Below are 14,930 nucleotides of genomic sequence, written 5' to 3'. Positions count from 1 at the left end.
GATGAGTGGATCAAGCCAAATATGTAAAATGTATGCACTGTTTATGAATTTTATTAATTAATCTATATAAATTGTTTATGTTTTTTATGAATATTTTTGTTTTTTATTTTGTTTATTATGTTAATTATAATTAGATTAATTGGTTTAATTACGTTTTTTTTATTGTTCTTATTTTTTAAGTTTTTAAACTTTGTTAAATATATTTCATAACTTAGTTAAATATTATTATCTTAGGCCTGTTTCACATTTTTGTAAAATGTTCCCCTCGGCACGGAACACCCCAGTGAGGGAACATTATTCTGTATAAAAAAAGAATACAAACAATGTTAAAGTATAAATAAATAAATACTTAACAAAATATTCCGAAAGTTTATATTTAATTTAAGTACACCTCAGAATAATAATGCGCCAAGGTATAGAGGAGCTCAAACGTAGGAAAACCATTCTATGACTATTGGGTATTAAGTTAGCTACAGTTCGCAGCAAAACAATGGGCCGTACTCAGGTCGAGAATTGCCAAATGGATATTAATTTGCATTGTGAATACTTTTAAATATGTACCTGTGTATTTATTATTCCAGGGTTATTCCAATTTATTTTTCTATGATTCGCCTATATTTATTTTATAAAACTGAAAATACATGTGTGTGTTTATTTTTATATTTATTTTATTCACAATGTACTTATGTTACATTTATTGATAAATCCCAGCTCCATGGAACTAAGTCCGGTGTTGAGTTTGTTTGTTTGTCCGTCACATCTACGAAACAGCGAGTCGTAGCGGCCTGAAGTTTGGACATGTCATTTAAGATGCGATTTCAAGGTTAACATTGCTATTTTCGAGTAAAATTTGAATCAACCTCTACTCGATAAAGAATAACTTTATATGGATGCCTAGTGCGGCCCTAACATATTGCCCTTAATTAACTGTCATTACCAACAGTAAACATACTTTAATTCACAAATTTATCCCCTAAATTGAGAAAAAATTGTATTTGAAGTAAATATGTTGATATAAGGAAAGTTTTTAAGCAACATAATACACGTGTCGGGACATTAAATGTCAAAAATCAATGTAAATCATGGGAAAATATTCGGAATCAATTACCTGTGAAAACTGACTCTTTTAACACTTTTGACGCTCCTACTGCTGCAACCAAACATACTGCAATTCATTTGAGTAGATTTTTATTTATTTTAACGTAAATATCCAAGATATTTACAAACAAAGCCAAAGACACGGACAAAAGCATCCGACAGAACCGTTATGTGTTTGTTGTCAAACAAAACAAAATGGTTACTACCCAACAAACCAACATCGCTTGTGTTATATGAAACATAGTGATAGGGCTTTTCTCTGGGTTACGCATTATTACTTTGAGAAGTACACCTATATTATTTATATTACAAAACGTACAATAAAATTTAAAAAAAACATAACATCCTATCCAATATTGGGCAATTACAAGGAGCACTATGAAGTGTATGAATAAAAATTATACGTATTTATTTTATTTATTTATTTATACTTTTACATTGTATTCTTTTTTAATACAGAATAATGTTCTTTCACTGGTCGTGTCTATCCCGTGTCGAGGAAAACATTTGCAACATGTCTTAAATTAGTTATTTAACAAAGTAAACATAATAATAATAATAATATAAAAACGTAATTAATCTAATAAACCTAATTATCATTAACATAATAAACAATATAAACTAAAATAATCATAAAAAAACATAACTAATTTATATGGACCAATAGACCAAAATTCATAAACAGTACACACATTTTACCTATTTGGCTTCATCCACTCATCGATCCGTGTGTAACCCACCCACCTCCACTATCCATTTCTTAATAGCAATTTTATACTGTGAGTGCTTACTAATTGTCATTGTGGATAATAGAAGTAGATTGTACACTTTAACCGAGTAGTAGGCCAATCATCTTTGACCGAAGGTATCTCTTTCAACTTCCCATTGTAATTAAGGGCCCTTAGTAAATACGGTTTTAAAACTAGATCATGTATTTTGTAATAAAAACACGTTAAAATGATTTATTGTAATGTTTCTATAGTGTGTTAATAAAACTGATTTGCGATTTTATTAAAGAGGATAAATTTGCTTCGTAAGTGGACGGTAATGGTTAAATATAAGGTAGAGGTTTGCTATCTGCGGGGTCGTGTTGTAGATAAGATCACAGAATAGAAGCTTAATGGGAGGTTATAATGTGGTGCTACGAAAACCATATTATTCATGAATATTATATTCATGAAATATTACATACGAGCATATGGACGGTTCACACGCGCGAGGGATGCGAACAATGAAATAAATCACAAAGGAAAAACAAAGGTGAAATAAAATAATATATTTTTCACGCATAGTGACCGAATAAAGTTTCGGCCGAAACCTGCGGTCGGGATGTGTCGGATTACGTTCGGCTATACTCAGGTGCATCAAATAGCTTGTGACTCGACCGCATGACCCGTGATTTATTGACTATAGGAGTAGATTTAGGGTTTTCATTTTTTTTTTTTTATTCAGATAACAAATATACATAGGTATACAATATTACGACTAAACACAATTTTTATATTACACAATACATATATTTACATTCACCTTTCCCATTACGTAAAAGAAAAAAAAAATCTTATGTACAATATTTGAGTTTGTCCAAATGTTCGTAGACAGAGGACTGGATTTCACCCCCTCAGGAGTCATTAAGATTAACAAATTACAACAGGGATGGAGAATACCTTAAATAAGGGAATATGGAAGTCTAGGCACTACAGGGCTTATGACCTGTCATTGGCTGGTTTAAGTGGCCACTTTACACACTGTGTAACATTCACCATTTTGCCTATGTTTGAACATCCATATTTCTTCAATTCTTCCATTTGTTGATTTTAGTAAAGTTAAAGAGCTGAAACCTTTATTTTTGTGAAGAGATCCATCTGACTGAATAATTTTACATACTAGGCAACGCCAAAAAAAACAACTTTCCAATTTTTAAACTTCTTCTTGGACCAATTCATTTTATTACAATATTTGAGTTTGTCCTTTATGTTTAACATAACAACGAATCAAAAAACGTTAAAAATATAAAAAAATACTTTTAAAATTTACGCCTTTTATTTCATAGTTTATTTTATTAAGCATTTAATTTTATGAGCTTTTAAGGTTTAACAATAAAACGCCTAATTTTGGGCGTTACGAAGTGAATTTTAACTAATTTAAATAAGTTTCGGCCGAAACTAGAGCAGAAGCTAAAATTCTGGCGCTGCGATATGTTTTTTTGAAAATCTTTTCCTTCACCTCTGTATCAATCTCTTAATAATGTTTGTTTATTTATTATTGGCAACTGGACTAATAATTCCGTTTTATTTTTTCAGGGGGCAACAAAATTGACGAAAGAGGACATCGAACGCGTATTTTCCCTCTACGATAGGGTATGTAATCAAAGTGTATAAATATTTTGATAGGAGGAAATAGGGGCAGTTTCGGTGTTACATATACGTGTCAGTCAGTATATGAAAACACAAAAAAAAGATATTACAAAAAAAACAACCCTTTCCATAAGAAAAATAACAGTTAAAAATCAAGTGAATCGGGTTGTGGTCCCGTGGCTAGTGTTGCGGACTTACGGATCAGAGGTCCGAGGTTCGAACCCCACTCTACCACAACTTGATTCCTATTTTCTAATGGTGAGTTATTTACAACTCATTGAAGTGGCCCTTGAATATGCAATATTTAGGTTAATCATAAGAACGCAAATATTTTTTTAACTTAAAAAAATATACATATCTATTATCCATGTACATTATAATAACCCAAGAACCTGCAAGTAAAAAATCTATATATTGAGGTGATTTTCACAAAAATGGCACTATATAAATTTTCCAACTATAATAATAATAATATATCTTATACACACATATAAATAATAATAAGGTAAATAAAAATGACCCTAAAAATCTTAATATTTGGGTAAATAATAAGAACGCAAATATTTCCACTTTTAAAAAAAAATATAAAGTTGACAAAAAAAAAGACTTTTTAAATACCCGATATTTTAGATTATACCAATTGTATTATACGAACCGGTTTTTTCATCTAATGTAATAAAATAATTTAGGGTAGGTAGATACTTAAATTATAATACTTACACACACCTGAACACTTACTCCTACACTAATGCACATAAACACACATCTACACTTACTCTCATATAAATACACATAAACACACCCTTTTGTTGTAACACAATATAATAATATGAATGATTCTTATTTAGAAACTTCGCTGGTCTGTCTTCAAACTTTATTTTATAATGTTACTATATCATTGTCGACTGTTTGTTCCTTTAAAATAAATAAATAAGTGTTTCTAAAAAAAATATTCTTATCAACAGTATATCAATAAAAAAAAAACAGCAATAAATTGTGTTTTTAGTTCGAGAGACACATTTAAAACAGTTTTACAACTTTAAACAGCTCTCCTGAACAATTCACCAAATGTGACTTCCAGCATCGGCTTCAGCTTCAAAGTACAGATTTAATCATTAGGTAAATTGTCTCAAGCTTTACTGAGCTTTTCTGTAGGTTTTTTTGGTACACGATTGTCACATAAAACTCCTGTGAGAGTTTACTCAAACTTTTTATATGTGACATGTTGTGGATACAAAACAGAAGAACAAATTGCGAACATATGCAAAGTATAAGAGTCGTACACTATTTGAATACACGCGTTATATTTATAACGATGTTTATATTTAAAATGTGTTTTCAGGATAACAATGGCAGCATTGAAAATGAAGAACTAAGAGGCTTCCTTAAAGATCTGCTGGAACTGGTGAAAAAGGTAACACTAAATTAAAGTATTTTTTATTATTCAATTATAAACATTATCGATGAATAACCGATAGTTAACCTTTTTCACAATAACAAAGATACCTTGCGCGGTCCGTTCATAGAAGACATAGAACCATTGGTTCCCCTAAATTTAGACAAATAATGTGTTAAATAAATTCATTATCAGGCGTAATGTCTTACAAATGATGTAATAATCATTTTATTAATAATCGCGATAAATTGCGGAGGAGTTTTAATATCAGCTTATAAAACAAGTTAAAAAGCAACATGACCTCCCGACACATCCATTTACCAGCGTTGTCATGCTCATCGTCTGATCGGCGCGTACTTGCTACTGGCTGGCTGGGTATCGATTTAAAGAACGATCGCGATGGAAGCAAATTCGAAATTCCGTTCCAGCGCCGCGCTGTACTGAACGTGCAGTCCGGGCGCAGGCGCAGACTAAAATTCTCACTATGCAACGGAAGCAATCGAAACATACCAATACATTATTTTCCATGTAGTTTAGATGCTATGCGAACTTGCAAGCGCAACGCCGCGCCGCGCCGCCACCGCGCAGCACAGATGCGATTTTAGTAATTTGGCGCTGAACATAATATTATAATTATTATATTGTGGTGAAGTAGGAATACAAAATAAAATGTAGAATTTAATCCAAACATGACATCAATATAATGTGGATTTTTTAGAAGGAAAAAGTTTATAATCTGCTCCATATGTTAATTTTTCCGGTTCAAATAATGACCAATTCTTTTTCGTTAAAAAGTTATGTTTTTTAATATGATAATATCTATTTTGGTTTAGCTGCATTTTAGTCAAATAAAAAAAAAGTGCCAAAAACACTTAGCAGTTATATATTATAGTGAAGTTGGTTGATTTGTTATTACATTTTATTACTAGATATGTAAAATTATTGTCATTATTTGTTGTGTACATGGACACAAGTACATGGACATACTGAATCTTACAATTTTATACAAAATTAAAAACAAAGATTAAGAAAATAAAAACATATAAAAAATTAACACTATACAAGGAAGAAAGGAGAGGGGATGGGAAGGAAAGAAGAAAGGTAAAGGAACAACTTACATATTTAGATAGTGACATTTCACAAGATTGCGAAGAGACGTAAATTTGGGCTTGTGTGGTCACGGCGCGCGCTCAGTTCAGTTATATTTCCGGAACGAATTGGTCGATTTTAGAGATCGAGGTGGTTACGAAGAGCTTGATATTCAAACACTCTCGCGGCCGTATTATCTCGTGTATTTATGTACAAAATATACGAGAAAAATGGTTTTCTCGTACTGCAAGAGTGGTTTAGGATAGCATCTCTGAGAACGTGAGTTAGACGTTAATGAACCTTAAGTTTGTGCTTCGACTTAGTCCGACGATTATGCCCTACGTTTCTTATTTTAATTACCATCGATTTATTTTTCATAGGTTAGCCATTTGTACTAACGATTTCGATGAATAAATGTTATGTATAGTGTAATCTTTTTTTCTGAAAAGCTAACTATAAGAATCTCCCAATAACTAGAGTAACGAATGTAATTTCACATTCACGAAATAAAGATCCGACAGGGCTGGTATTCCAAAAGCACTCGCGGCCGTATTATCTCGTGTATTTACATACATATACGAGAAAAACTATCCCCTAGAGTATCAACAATACTCCATGTATTTTTTTTAAAGTATTAGAATTGTAAAATATATTTAATTTATTTGTTTGTGTAACATTCAATATTTCATTAACTTTCAGGATTACGATGCTCAAGACCTGCTGGATTTCGAAGAGACTATTCTCCAAGGAGTCGACTACAATGATGACGGAAAGATCAACAGAAAAGAACTCACCATGATCCTCCTTGCTCTCGCCAAGCACAACCAGGAAGATGAGGTGTCCTCAGCCTAAACATCAGAACGAATTCCATAGAGATTTAAGGTTCAACAAATCAGTGTCGTGAAGCGCTACCCCATACTCTGAAAAGAGAAAAATCGGGGTACATTGTAGCATTTAATGCCAACATAACTATTTAATAATTAGGTTGCATTTTTTAATGAAATTACGCATTTGATTTGTATTCCGACTAATGTAATAAAATGGCGCATAATTTAATTTTTGTTTAAATGCATGTGTAAGTATTATAAAATTACATCTAATGTTATTATATGTACTCATAGTTTTTTTTTTAAAGCCGAATGTACATTAACATGTCAATGGCTAAATGTAAATAATTTTAGTTAATGTACTTAATTTATTTGCGTTTTCATTTATTTTATTTTCTCGGTATTCTGCGAAGTCGAATATATTTGTTATCAAATGAAAATTATTTTACTATTTGTTTTTTTCAGCAATAATTGCTATTAGGTGTCGATATAATAACAAAAGGACATAACCAAAATATATAATATATGACAAATTGGTAAATAATGTACGAGTATTATCCTTCAGCAGTCCATAATTCATTGCATCCTCACCGTACAGTGTGCAAATATCTCGAGCAGCTTCGGCAGCTTTATTTCCTCGATTGAACGCGAACAGAAGGTGTCGAAAATGATCACTTTCGTAAATTTGATATTCCATTTTGAAGTCTTGTTATTGAATAAAATAATAGATGCAACGTAAAAGCAAACACAATATCTGAAAATTTTCTTTCGAATGACGTGTAACTTTACCATTTTGTTTTAGTTTGATGCTCATTTTTAATTTTGAAAACAAACGGACACAACTTATGTTAACACCTGATATTTTGTAATTTTTGCTTTGTGAAATCACATTTTTAATGGAAAATATAAAAATTAGCAATTTTACGCCACACATTAGTTTAATATTAATAAGAACTCGTGATCTTATTAATATTAACGATTATTTATTTAATTATTATTCTTACATCCAAAAAATACACAAGATCATTATTTTAATGTCTTGGCTTGTTACATAAATCCGTGTTAAGTTGCATCCAATGTCATTCAAGCAGATACATTAATATATTTTATACTAAGCGATGCTTTTTGTACGGAAAACAAGTACTTCTATCAAATTCAAAGCGGACCCTGATATCAGATGACAAATAATAACTTACTTACTTAGCGTGCCCGGTTGGATTATATCCTGCCACTCCAATATTCCACTCCAATATAATGCGGCGACAGATATCGCCTTGTCGTTTGCCACAATTAGGTCCCCAGGAGTGCAGCCTTCTCCCATGAACAGGCATGTCAGTAGGTGGCTGTCGTCCTGGGTCACACGATATGTTATCACTAGAGAGGTACTTCCACCTTTGGAGATTTTTTTTACATAGTGTAACACCCACCCGTAGTCTATTGAGGGCGATCTATAGAGAGTATGGTAGGTGTTCACCTCCTTGGATACCCTCATTTGGATCCATCCACGGTCTCGCTCCAAGATCCGGTTGCCATAGTTCTTTTCTCCGCTGTTGTGAGGATTCTGGGGATTGTCTTTTGAAACTTCAACGGTCTATTATAAATCCATTTTCTTAGGTATCGTATGCTATGCAGCTGGCTGTTGGGCGCACCAATGTGAGTTGCAATATTTCAGGCGAATTATTTTAAGCGGACAAAGGCAACCTCTTCTAGCTTTTTCTAGAGCATATAGGACATGCTCAACGGAGGCACTCCCGGTTCTAACGGGCTTATTTCCTTTAGATCTGGAGGTTCAGCGACGATCTGCAAATTTCCACCTAAAAAGAAGGCGTTCTTCTGTTATTGGTGGCGTCCGTCTACTCCCAACTGAAGGAATGTCTCAATCGAATAAAAAAAAAAAAGACTTTAAATGCTCTTTTTGATGCTTGGCAATCGCGATGGGAATCTTCGCCTTCAGGGAGGGTTACCTTTCTTTTTTTTCCTTCAATCCATCAGCACTTAGAATCTTCTTGGGGGTTCCCCGATCACTGGACTACGCAGTTTTTATCAGGTCATGGTAAATTTAATAAAAAAATATTTGTTTTTAATATTGTTGACTCCCCTTCGCGCTGCTGCGGATATTCTAACCAATCTTCTGAACACATCCTGTGGTCTTGTCCCTTTCCACTTCTCCATGATTACCGAATGGAGCTTCTTGCTACTATCCGTGGCCCTGTTATAGGTCCTGTCGGATATACAGATCTGGTGGCTTCTAAAAAGAATTTCAAGGCTTTTAAAAAGTTTTGTAATCATTTCGGCGAATTGATCATGTCCAATCAATTTATTCCAGTCAGTGAAGAATTCACTCCCCTCTCTTCTCAATCCAATGAAGTACATATTATGTACTTCTGGATTACTTTCTTTCAGCACAAAGGTGCTAAGGCTACCAGATTTCAGAGAGCTCCTTCGGGCAGCTTTCCTCGTTTGACAACAAGCAAATTTTCCGTGTATGTGGGCACCGCCAAGGAGACTTATGTCCTCAGATGCGGTGTGCGGTATGTGGTGGGTAAGCTGTTGTGAGGATTCAACAGGGGAGGTGGCTTTGATAAAACTGTTTCTAGATCTCAGACGCGAGGCCGTCGGTTGATGGTGGTGTAGGGGATGTCTAGGATCGTAGGTTTGTTTGTACCTCTTTGCTTCTGCGGCTGTCCTTCTTCGAATGTGTGGTGGAGTGATTCCGATGATTGGGTATATTTAATCAGTCGGTGTTGGCTCGAGACATCCTGCTACCATTCGTGCCATTTCATTAACTGCTATGTCCACCGGTTTGGAGTGGGCAAATTTTTGCCACACCGGGCACGCATACTCCGCAGCTGATATGCATAAGCCTCGCGCCGAAGTTCTAAGAACTGATGGCGTTGTACCCCATGTGGTCCCCGTGAGTTTACGTATTATATTGTTTTTTTCACATACCTTTTGCTTAGTTTGCAAACAGTGCTCCTTATACGTTATCGTTACATCAAGGGTGACTCCAAGGTATTTCGGTGTTTTGCAATGCTCTATCCTCTATTAATAATAACTATTAATTTGTTTTTCGGAACTTTATATAGGCGCGAAGGGGAAAGGATAGAATTTGGTGGGAGAAAAGGAGACAGGTATGCGAATTAATTTACGCTGTGACATATTATCAAAACGGTCCAACCATCCACTCTTTCTCACCTGCTGACAAGCTTCTAAAATAGAAGCTTAGCAGGTTATTCATTTTTGAAATTCGACTGCATCGTCGCTTCAATTTGTTTTTGTCCAACAGACCAAAACACAAATCTGCAGAAATAGAGCTTTAAAGGTTTTTTTTACGAAATAGACATAAATAATTATCACAACTTAAGAAATAAACTCGTTGAAAAACCCATTTGAAAAAATGTTATTTTAATTTTGATTTTATAAATAAAGGCTTTCTCTGAACTCCTGGACACTCAACTCAGTTTCTTTAAAAATTCTATGTTGGACGAAAACGAACTAAAGCGACCATATGTATTTTCGCAGAATACCGATTTTAACAACTTTACTAATAAAATAAATTTAACTGCTTTCATTTCATTTCATTTTCCCCAAAATCTTTCATTTATTATCTTTCATTTATTTAACTTTAAGTAAAGCTATGATTTTCTTATGACCCGAGTTTATAAAATGGCGAACTATTTTATTTTCTCCAATAAAAAGTATGCGTGATATAGTCGCAAATGTCATATTGCCAAATATGGAAGACTTTACTATTCGTATAAAGCTAAGTTATTTATTTATGATAAAAGCTTTTATTTTCTCGTTAAATTTTATGATTTTCCATAAAGTAAAAAGATAAAAAATATTATTTTTCCATTTTATTCGATTCGAATCATTTACGTTAACGTGACCCAATTTAGGGCTTTAACTCAAAATATGACATTAAAAGATAATTGGACAAAGTTTAAATTAATTTTAGCAACAAAAAAAATTACAAATGAAGTCGTCATAAGTCCTGAGTTCGATTACATTTCACTATCATCATTATTATCATTTCCTTTTCCGCACCCTGTGATGCGTTGGTAAACTAATTGTGCCGTATTTCGATAATCTGCTACATCAAAGTATTAAGATCAGTTCTATACTGCAGGTGCTAGTCCAGAAATAATAAAATACAATTAAAACAACCTTTTCAATCAAGATTCCACGTCCTCCCTGCCAAGAAACTCAGGACTTCAAGAATGGTAGGCGTACGCGCCAACCTTGTACACAACGAGGCGAACTTATTAGCGGTTTTTACCTGATAGCAGCCATCGAGTCGCAAACACTAGTGAAGGGTTCTGATTCTATTTCACACACATAACAATATTCTTCACGCGCCTGGACACAGAAAGACAATTCAAAATAGTATTTCTGGTCCTATTTATAATTAAACATAATATTAAATCTTTTAACTCAACATGTACATTCTAAATTATCATTAAAAAACAATTTTTAGACTTGTGATATTCATTTATCAGGTAAATGAGAATGTTTTAAACCTTTTTTCATAATTTAGAACTGTCATTTTTTGAGTTGTTAGTCTTATATGGAATGCGGTTTTATTATTTTTTGTGAAAAGGGGGCATGTATCGCAAATACACTTAGAAATAACGTAAAATTATAGGGATTCATTTAAATGCAGAATATGTAGGTACCAGAAAGAAAAAAAAACATATGTACTTATTTACTATTTATAGAGAAAAACTTGTTGAGGTTTATATTTATGATTATTTGTATAGGTACATTGAAACAAGTTAAAATATTTATTTCAAATAGTATTCAATTCAGATCCAGGTGGAAATTAAGCCTAAAGCAACGATGTGGTAGTCAAATCTCCACGCCAATTTGTTGAAAAACAATTAAAAAATCATAACATCAGAAGTGTCTACCTAAACACGTTTAGTAACAATTTTTTTATTCAAAACAATAAATGAACAAATCATGTATTAATTTTAAACGGTATTTTGTGATGCGAATAGCCGATAAATATGATTACATAATCAGATTTTTTGCACGTTATGTCAAAATCAGTTATCAAAAAATAACGCCGATTCTTATAATCAATAATTGTCCTGAAAACGTACCTCAAAATTGAAAGCAACTGAAATGTATGTAAAACCCGATGACAAAAAGAGGGGAAAACCCTGAAAAAGCCGTCCTCAAAAATTAAGTAAAAAATATTGAAAGAAGTTTAACTAATTTCCGTACAATTCATATTTTTTTAATTGATTGTGAATCATTTGATTATTTTAATTAATAGGTTTTGCGCATCATTAATGTTCAATTTTTAACACCAGGTTCCCATTATTTGATTGTTTCTGTTTTAGGTATACGAATATTATATTTTTTAGTAATTGTTTTATTTTAACTTTTGTTTTTGCGTGGGAAATTTCTGCTTCTTTTTTGTATAAATATAAAAAATAACTACGCTCTAGTTTAAATTAAAATTCACTTGGTATTGTTTTTTTCCGCTGAATAAAAAACTTTATATTTATTATTTGTATGCAGACATATTGTATTTATACATAATTAACTAATGAATGTCATATACACATATTTGATTGTTGTTTATATAAGTGTCAGTAAACTATTGTCGTCCATATTAAAATAATATGGTAAATCATATGAATACAGCAGCTTTTCGATTACTCGAATAACTATTTTGGTGTCAGACTAAACGGTAATTTTGTATCCATTATTATTTTTCATTTGTACATTTTTCCGACAAGATGTGTTAGAATTTCCTAACCCGTTAAAATTATAATAATTATTTACTTGTATAGCGTCATTTTTGTAATATAATACCTCAAGGGCGCTTTGCTAAGTGATTCTATAGATAAATACATTTAATTGAAACATTTAAATTTGTAATTTAAGTAAAACAATTTATTTTATTATCTCATGCTACGGATCTACTCAAATGATTTAGAAAACAAGTGGGTTCTAAGTTTTTTCCAAAACATCACTTCACTCTCACAGCCTAGCACCTCTGCTGGGAGAGCATTCCATGTAAAGTAGAGTGGGCCGATGCTGTATGAGGTTTTTAAATTTTTTAGACATCAAAGTGAAAGGGGTCTAAAAAGTTGCATTTTGGATCACATCGAACGTAAAAATTATTTTGAAAAATATTCCATACTACTTTTGGCCCTCAACCGAGGTTTGAAGTTTATCACTGTCTGAACATTTTGTTAATTATCTATATTGATAAAATTATTTTGTGTTAGTAAATAAATAACTTAATCCTATTACAAATTCGAACGCGCTTTAAAACTACCGAAATGGAAAAATTTTACACTCCGCGGAACTAATTCCGTCGAGCGCCTGGCTAATATTGACGAAAACAATGGCCTATTAAAACAATGCTACCCATTTATTACAAAACAAAGTGCAACTCACGCCCTTAGATGCTTATTTAATAAGATTTAATGCACATTATAACATTTAATTAGACTGATTTTCTTACTTAAATACGAAATGACAGCCGGTTTACTCCAAAAATCGACTTTTTCGAAAATTACAAGCTCTGGTTGAGGATCAGAAGTAGTATCGAATATTTTTTTGATATTTTTAGCTTTCGGAGTAATCCAAAAGGCATCTTTTTAGACCCCTTTCATTTCAAAACGACCTGCGACAGCAAATGCGCGTTCACCGAATTTAGTGCGCTGTTTGCGTAGAGGTATAATAACTTTTCCTCTTGCCGTAGACGTAGCAGATCTAAGCGTAAGACGCCTGTCAGCTAGTTCATCTGGAATGCTTAGTTCCCTTAAATACTCCGGAGCAGAGTTGTGAAGTGACTTATACATAAGCCAACAGAATTTGTATTCCACCCAATGTGGAAAACGTAGCCAGTGTAATTCCCGAAGTAGTGAAGTGATATGACTGAGCTTAGAGATTCTGAAAATAAGTCTCGCTGCGGCATTATATATATATATATAAATATGTACCTTAAAGGATAAACCTCGGCAGTCACATTGAACTAAATGTTCAGGAAACAAAATTTTATGTTTCGGGATTTCCGAAACATCATAACATTTAAACCAAATGAGATCATTTTAATTTATCAAAAACTTTGAATGTAAAAAAAAAAATATTTTAATAAAAAGTACATATTAAAATAGCGTATCTGGGACTACTGATGTTTTTTGCATTAATGTTTTTATTTCAACTTAAATTTTTTTTTTTTTTTGACGAATGTTGACTTCGGTGTTTTATTGACGTATGAAATAGCTTATTGCGATAATTTCTGCATTCTTAACTTCAAAATGGTAAAAAGTGGACTCCTCTAAGGTACAGAAATATATCTTTGATACTTTGTTTTTAATAGCTCAAGTAAAAAAAAAACAGTACAGCCAAAACGAGATTTTAAAATAATCGTACATCATCAGGTATTTTAAAGATCATTCCAAATAACTCACGCATAAAATGGTTTTGTTGTACATTTATGTTTGTGGACCCTGGATCAAAAGATCGGAGGCTGAAATGTATACCACAATTTGTCTTGTATTTTCTAAAATACAAGACAAATCGTGTGAGAACACGGTTATTTACAAGCAGAAAATGTCATATAAACTGAAATGTTTGGGTAGTATCGAATGTTTAAAAAGACACCTTGTACCCATATCCTTCGAAATATCTATCATCCTGAACCAATTGAAATGTGAAAAATAATATATTTATCAAAAGGTGAACTAGCGAAGGTCTACTGTATTCATAATAAACATATTATGTAATTTATTAATAATTATTATACTATAGATTCAGCGTGTAGATTAAACAAATTATCAATCTTCTATCCTAATTTTATCTAATCCACCATTACATAAAAATATTTTCTTCTAGTTTATATTAATAAGCGGTAAGTCACATTTTTAGTTATGGCTGATGAGGATAATTTATTCAGGCGTCATGAATAATTTAGTATTTATAAAAATAAATATAAAATGCCGAACAATAAAACATGAAAATACGTGTTTGTTATATCGACTCAGTAAAAAGAGTAAAGAATTTGATATTTCGAAGTAAAAAAATCAAACTATTTTTTTTTTAACTAATGATAGTAAATATTTAGTAAACAACCACTTATCGACTTTTTTAGTCTATGGGTTTCGAGACGTACCTGTCTCTTCGTCAGGACACTCACTA

At 32.3% G+C, this 14,930-nt stretch overlaps 1 protein-coding gene across 1 annotated transcript in view; it reads left to right on the top strand.

Moving 5' to 3' along the window:
* Cbp53E (Calbindin 53E) overlaps positions 1 to 10,360 on the top strand; it is a 47,731-nt gene extending 37,371 nt beyond the window's left edge. The window contains exons 6-8 of the mRNA XM_088229576.1: positions 3,402 to 3,458; positions 4,798 to 4,869; positions 6,640 to 10,360. Coding sequence (XP_088085702.1) covers positions 3,402 to 3,458; positions 4,798 to 4,869; positions 6,640 to 6,792 — 282 coding nt within the window. The 3' untranslated portion in view covers positions 6,793 to 10,360. The remainder of the gene's footprint in view (positions 1 to 3,401; positions 3,459 to 4,797; positions 4,870 to 6,639) is intronic.
* Positions 10,361 to 14,930: the final 4,570 nt, after the last annotated feature.

This window comes from Micrasema longulum, unplaced genomic scaffold (assembly GCF_059751315.1).
Source record: "Micrasema longulum isolate JH-2025_06_02 unplaced genomic scaffold, ASM5975131v1 h1tg000680l, whole genome shotgun sequence".
NCBI lineage: Eukaryota > Metazoa > Arthropoda > Insecta > Trichoptera > Brachycentridae > Micrasema > Micrasema longulum.
Note: the sequence above shows the minus strand (reverse complement) of the source record. Positions and strands in the feature narration are given on the sequence as shown.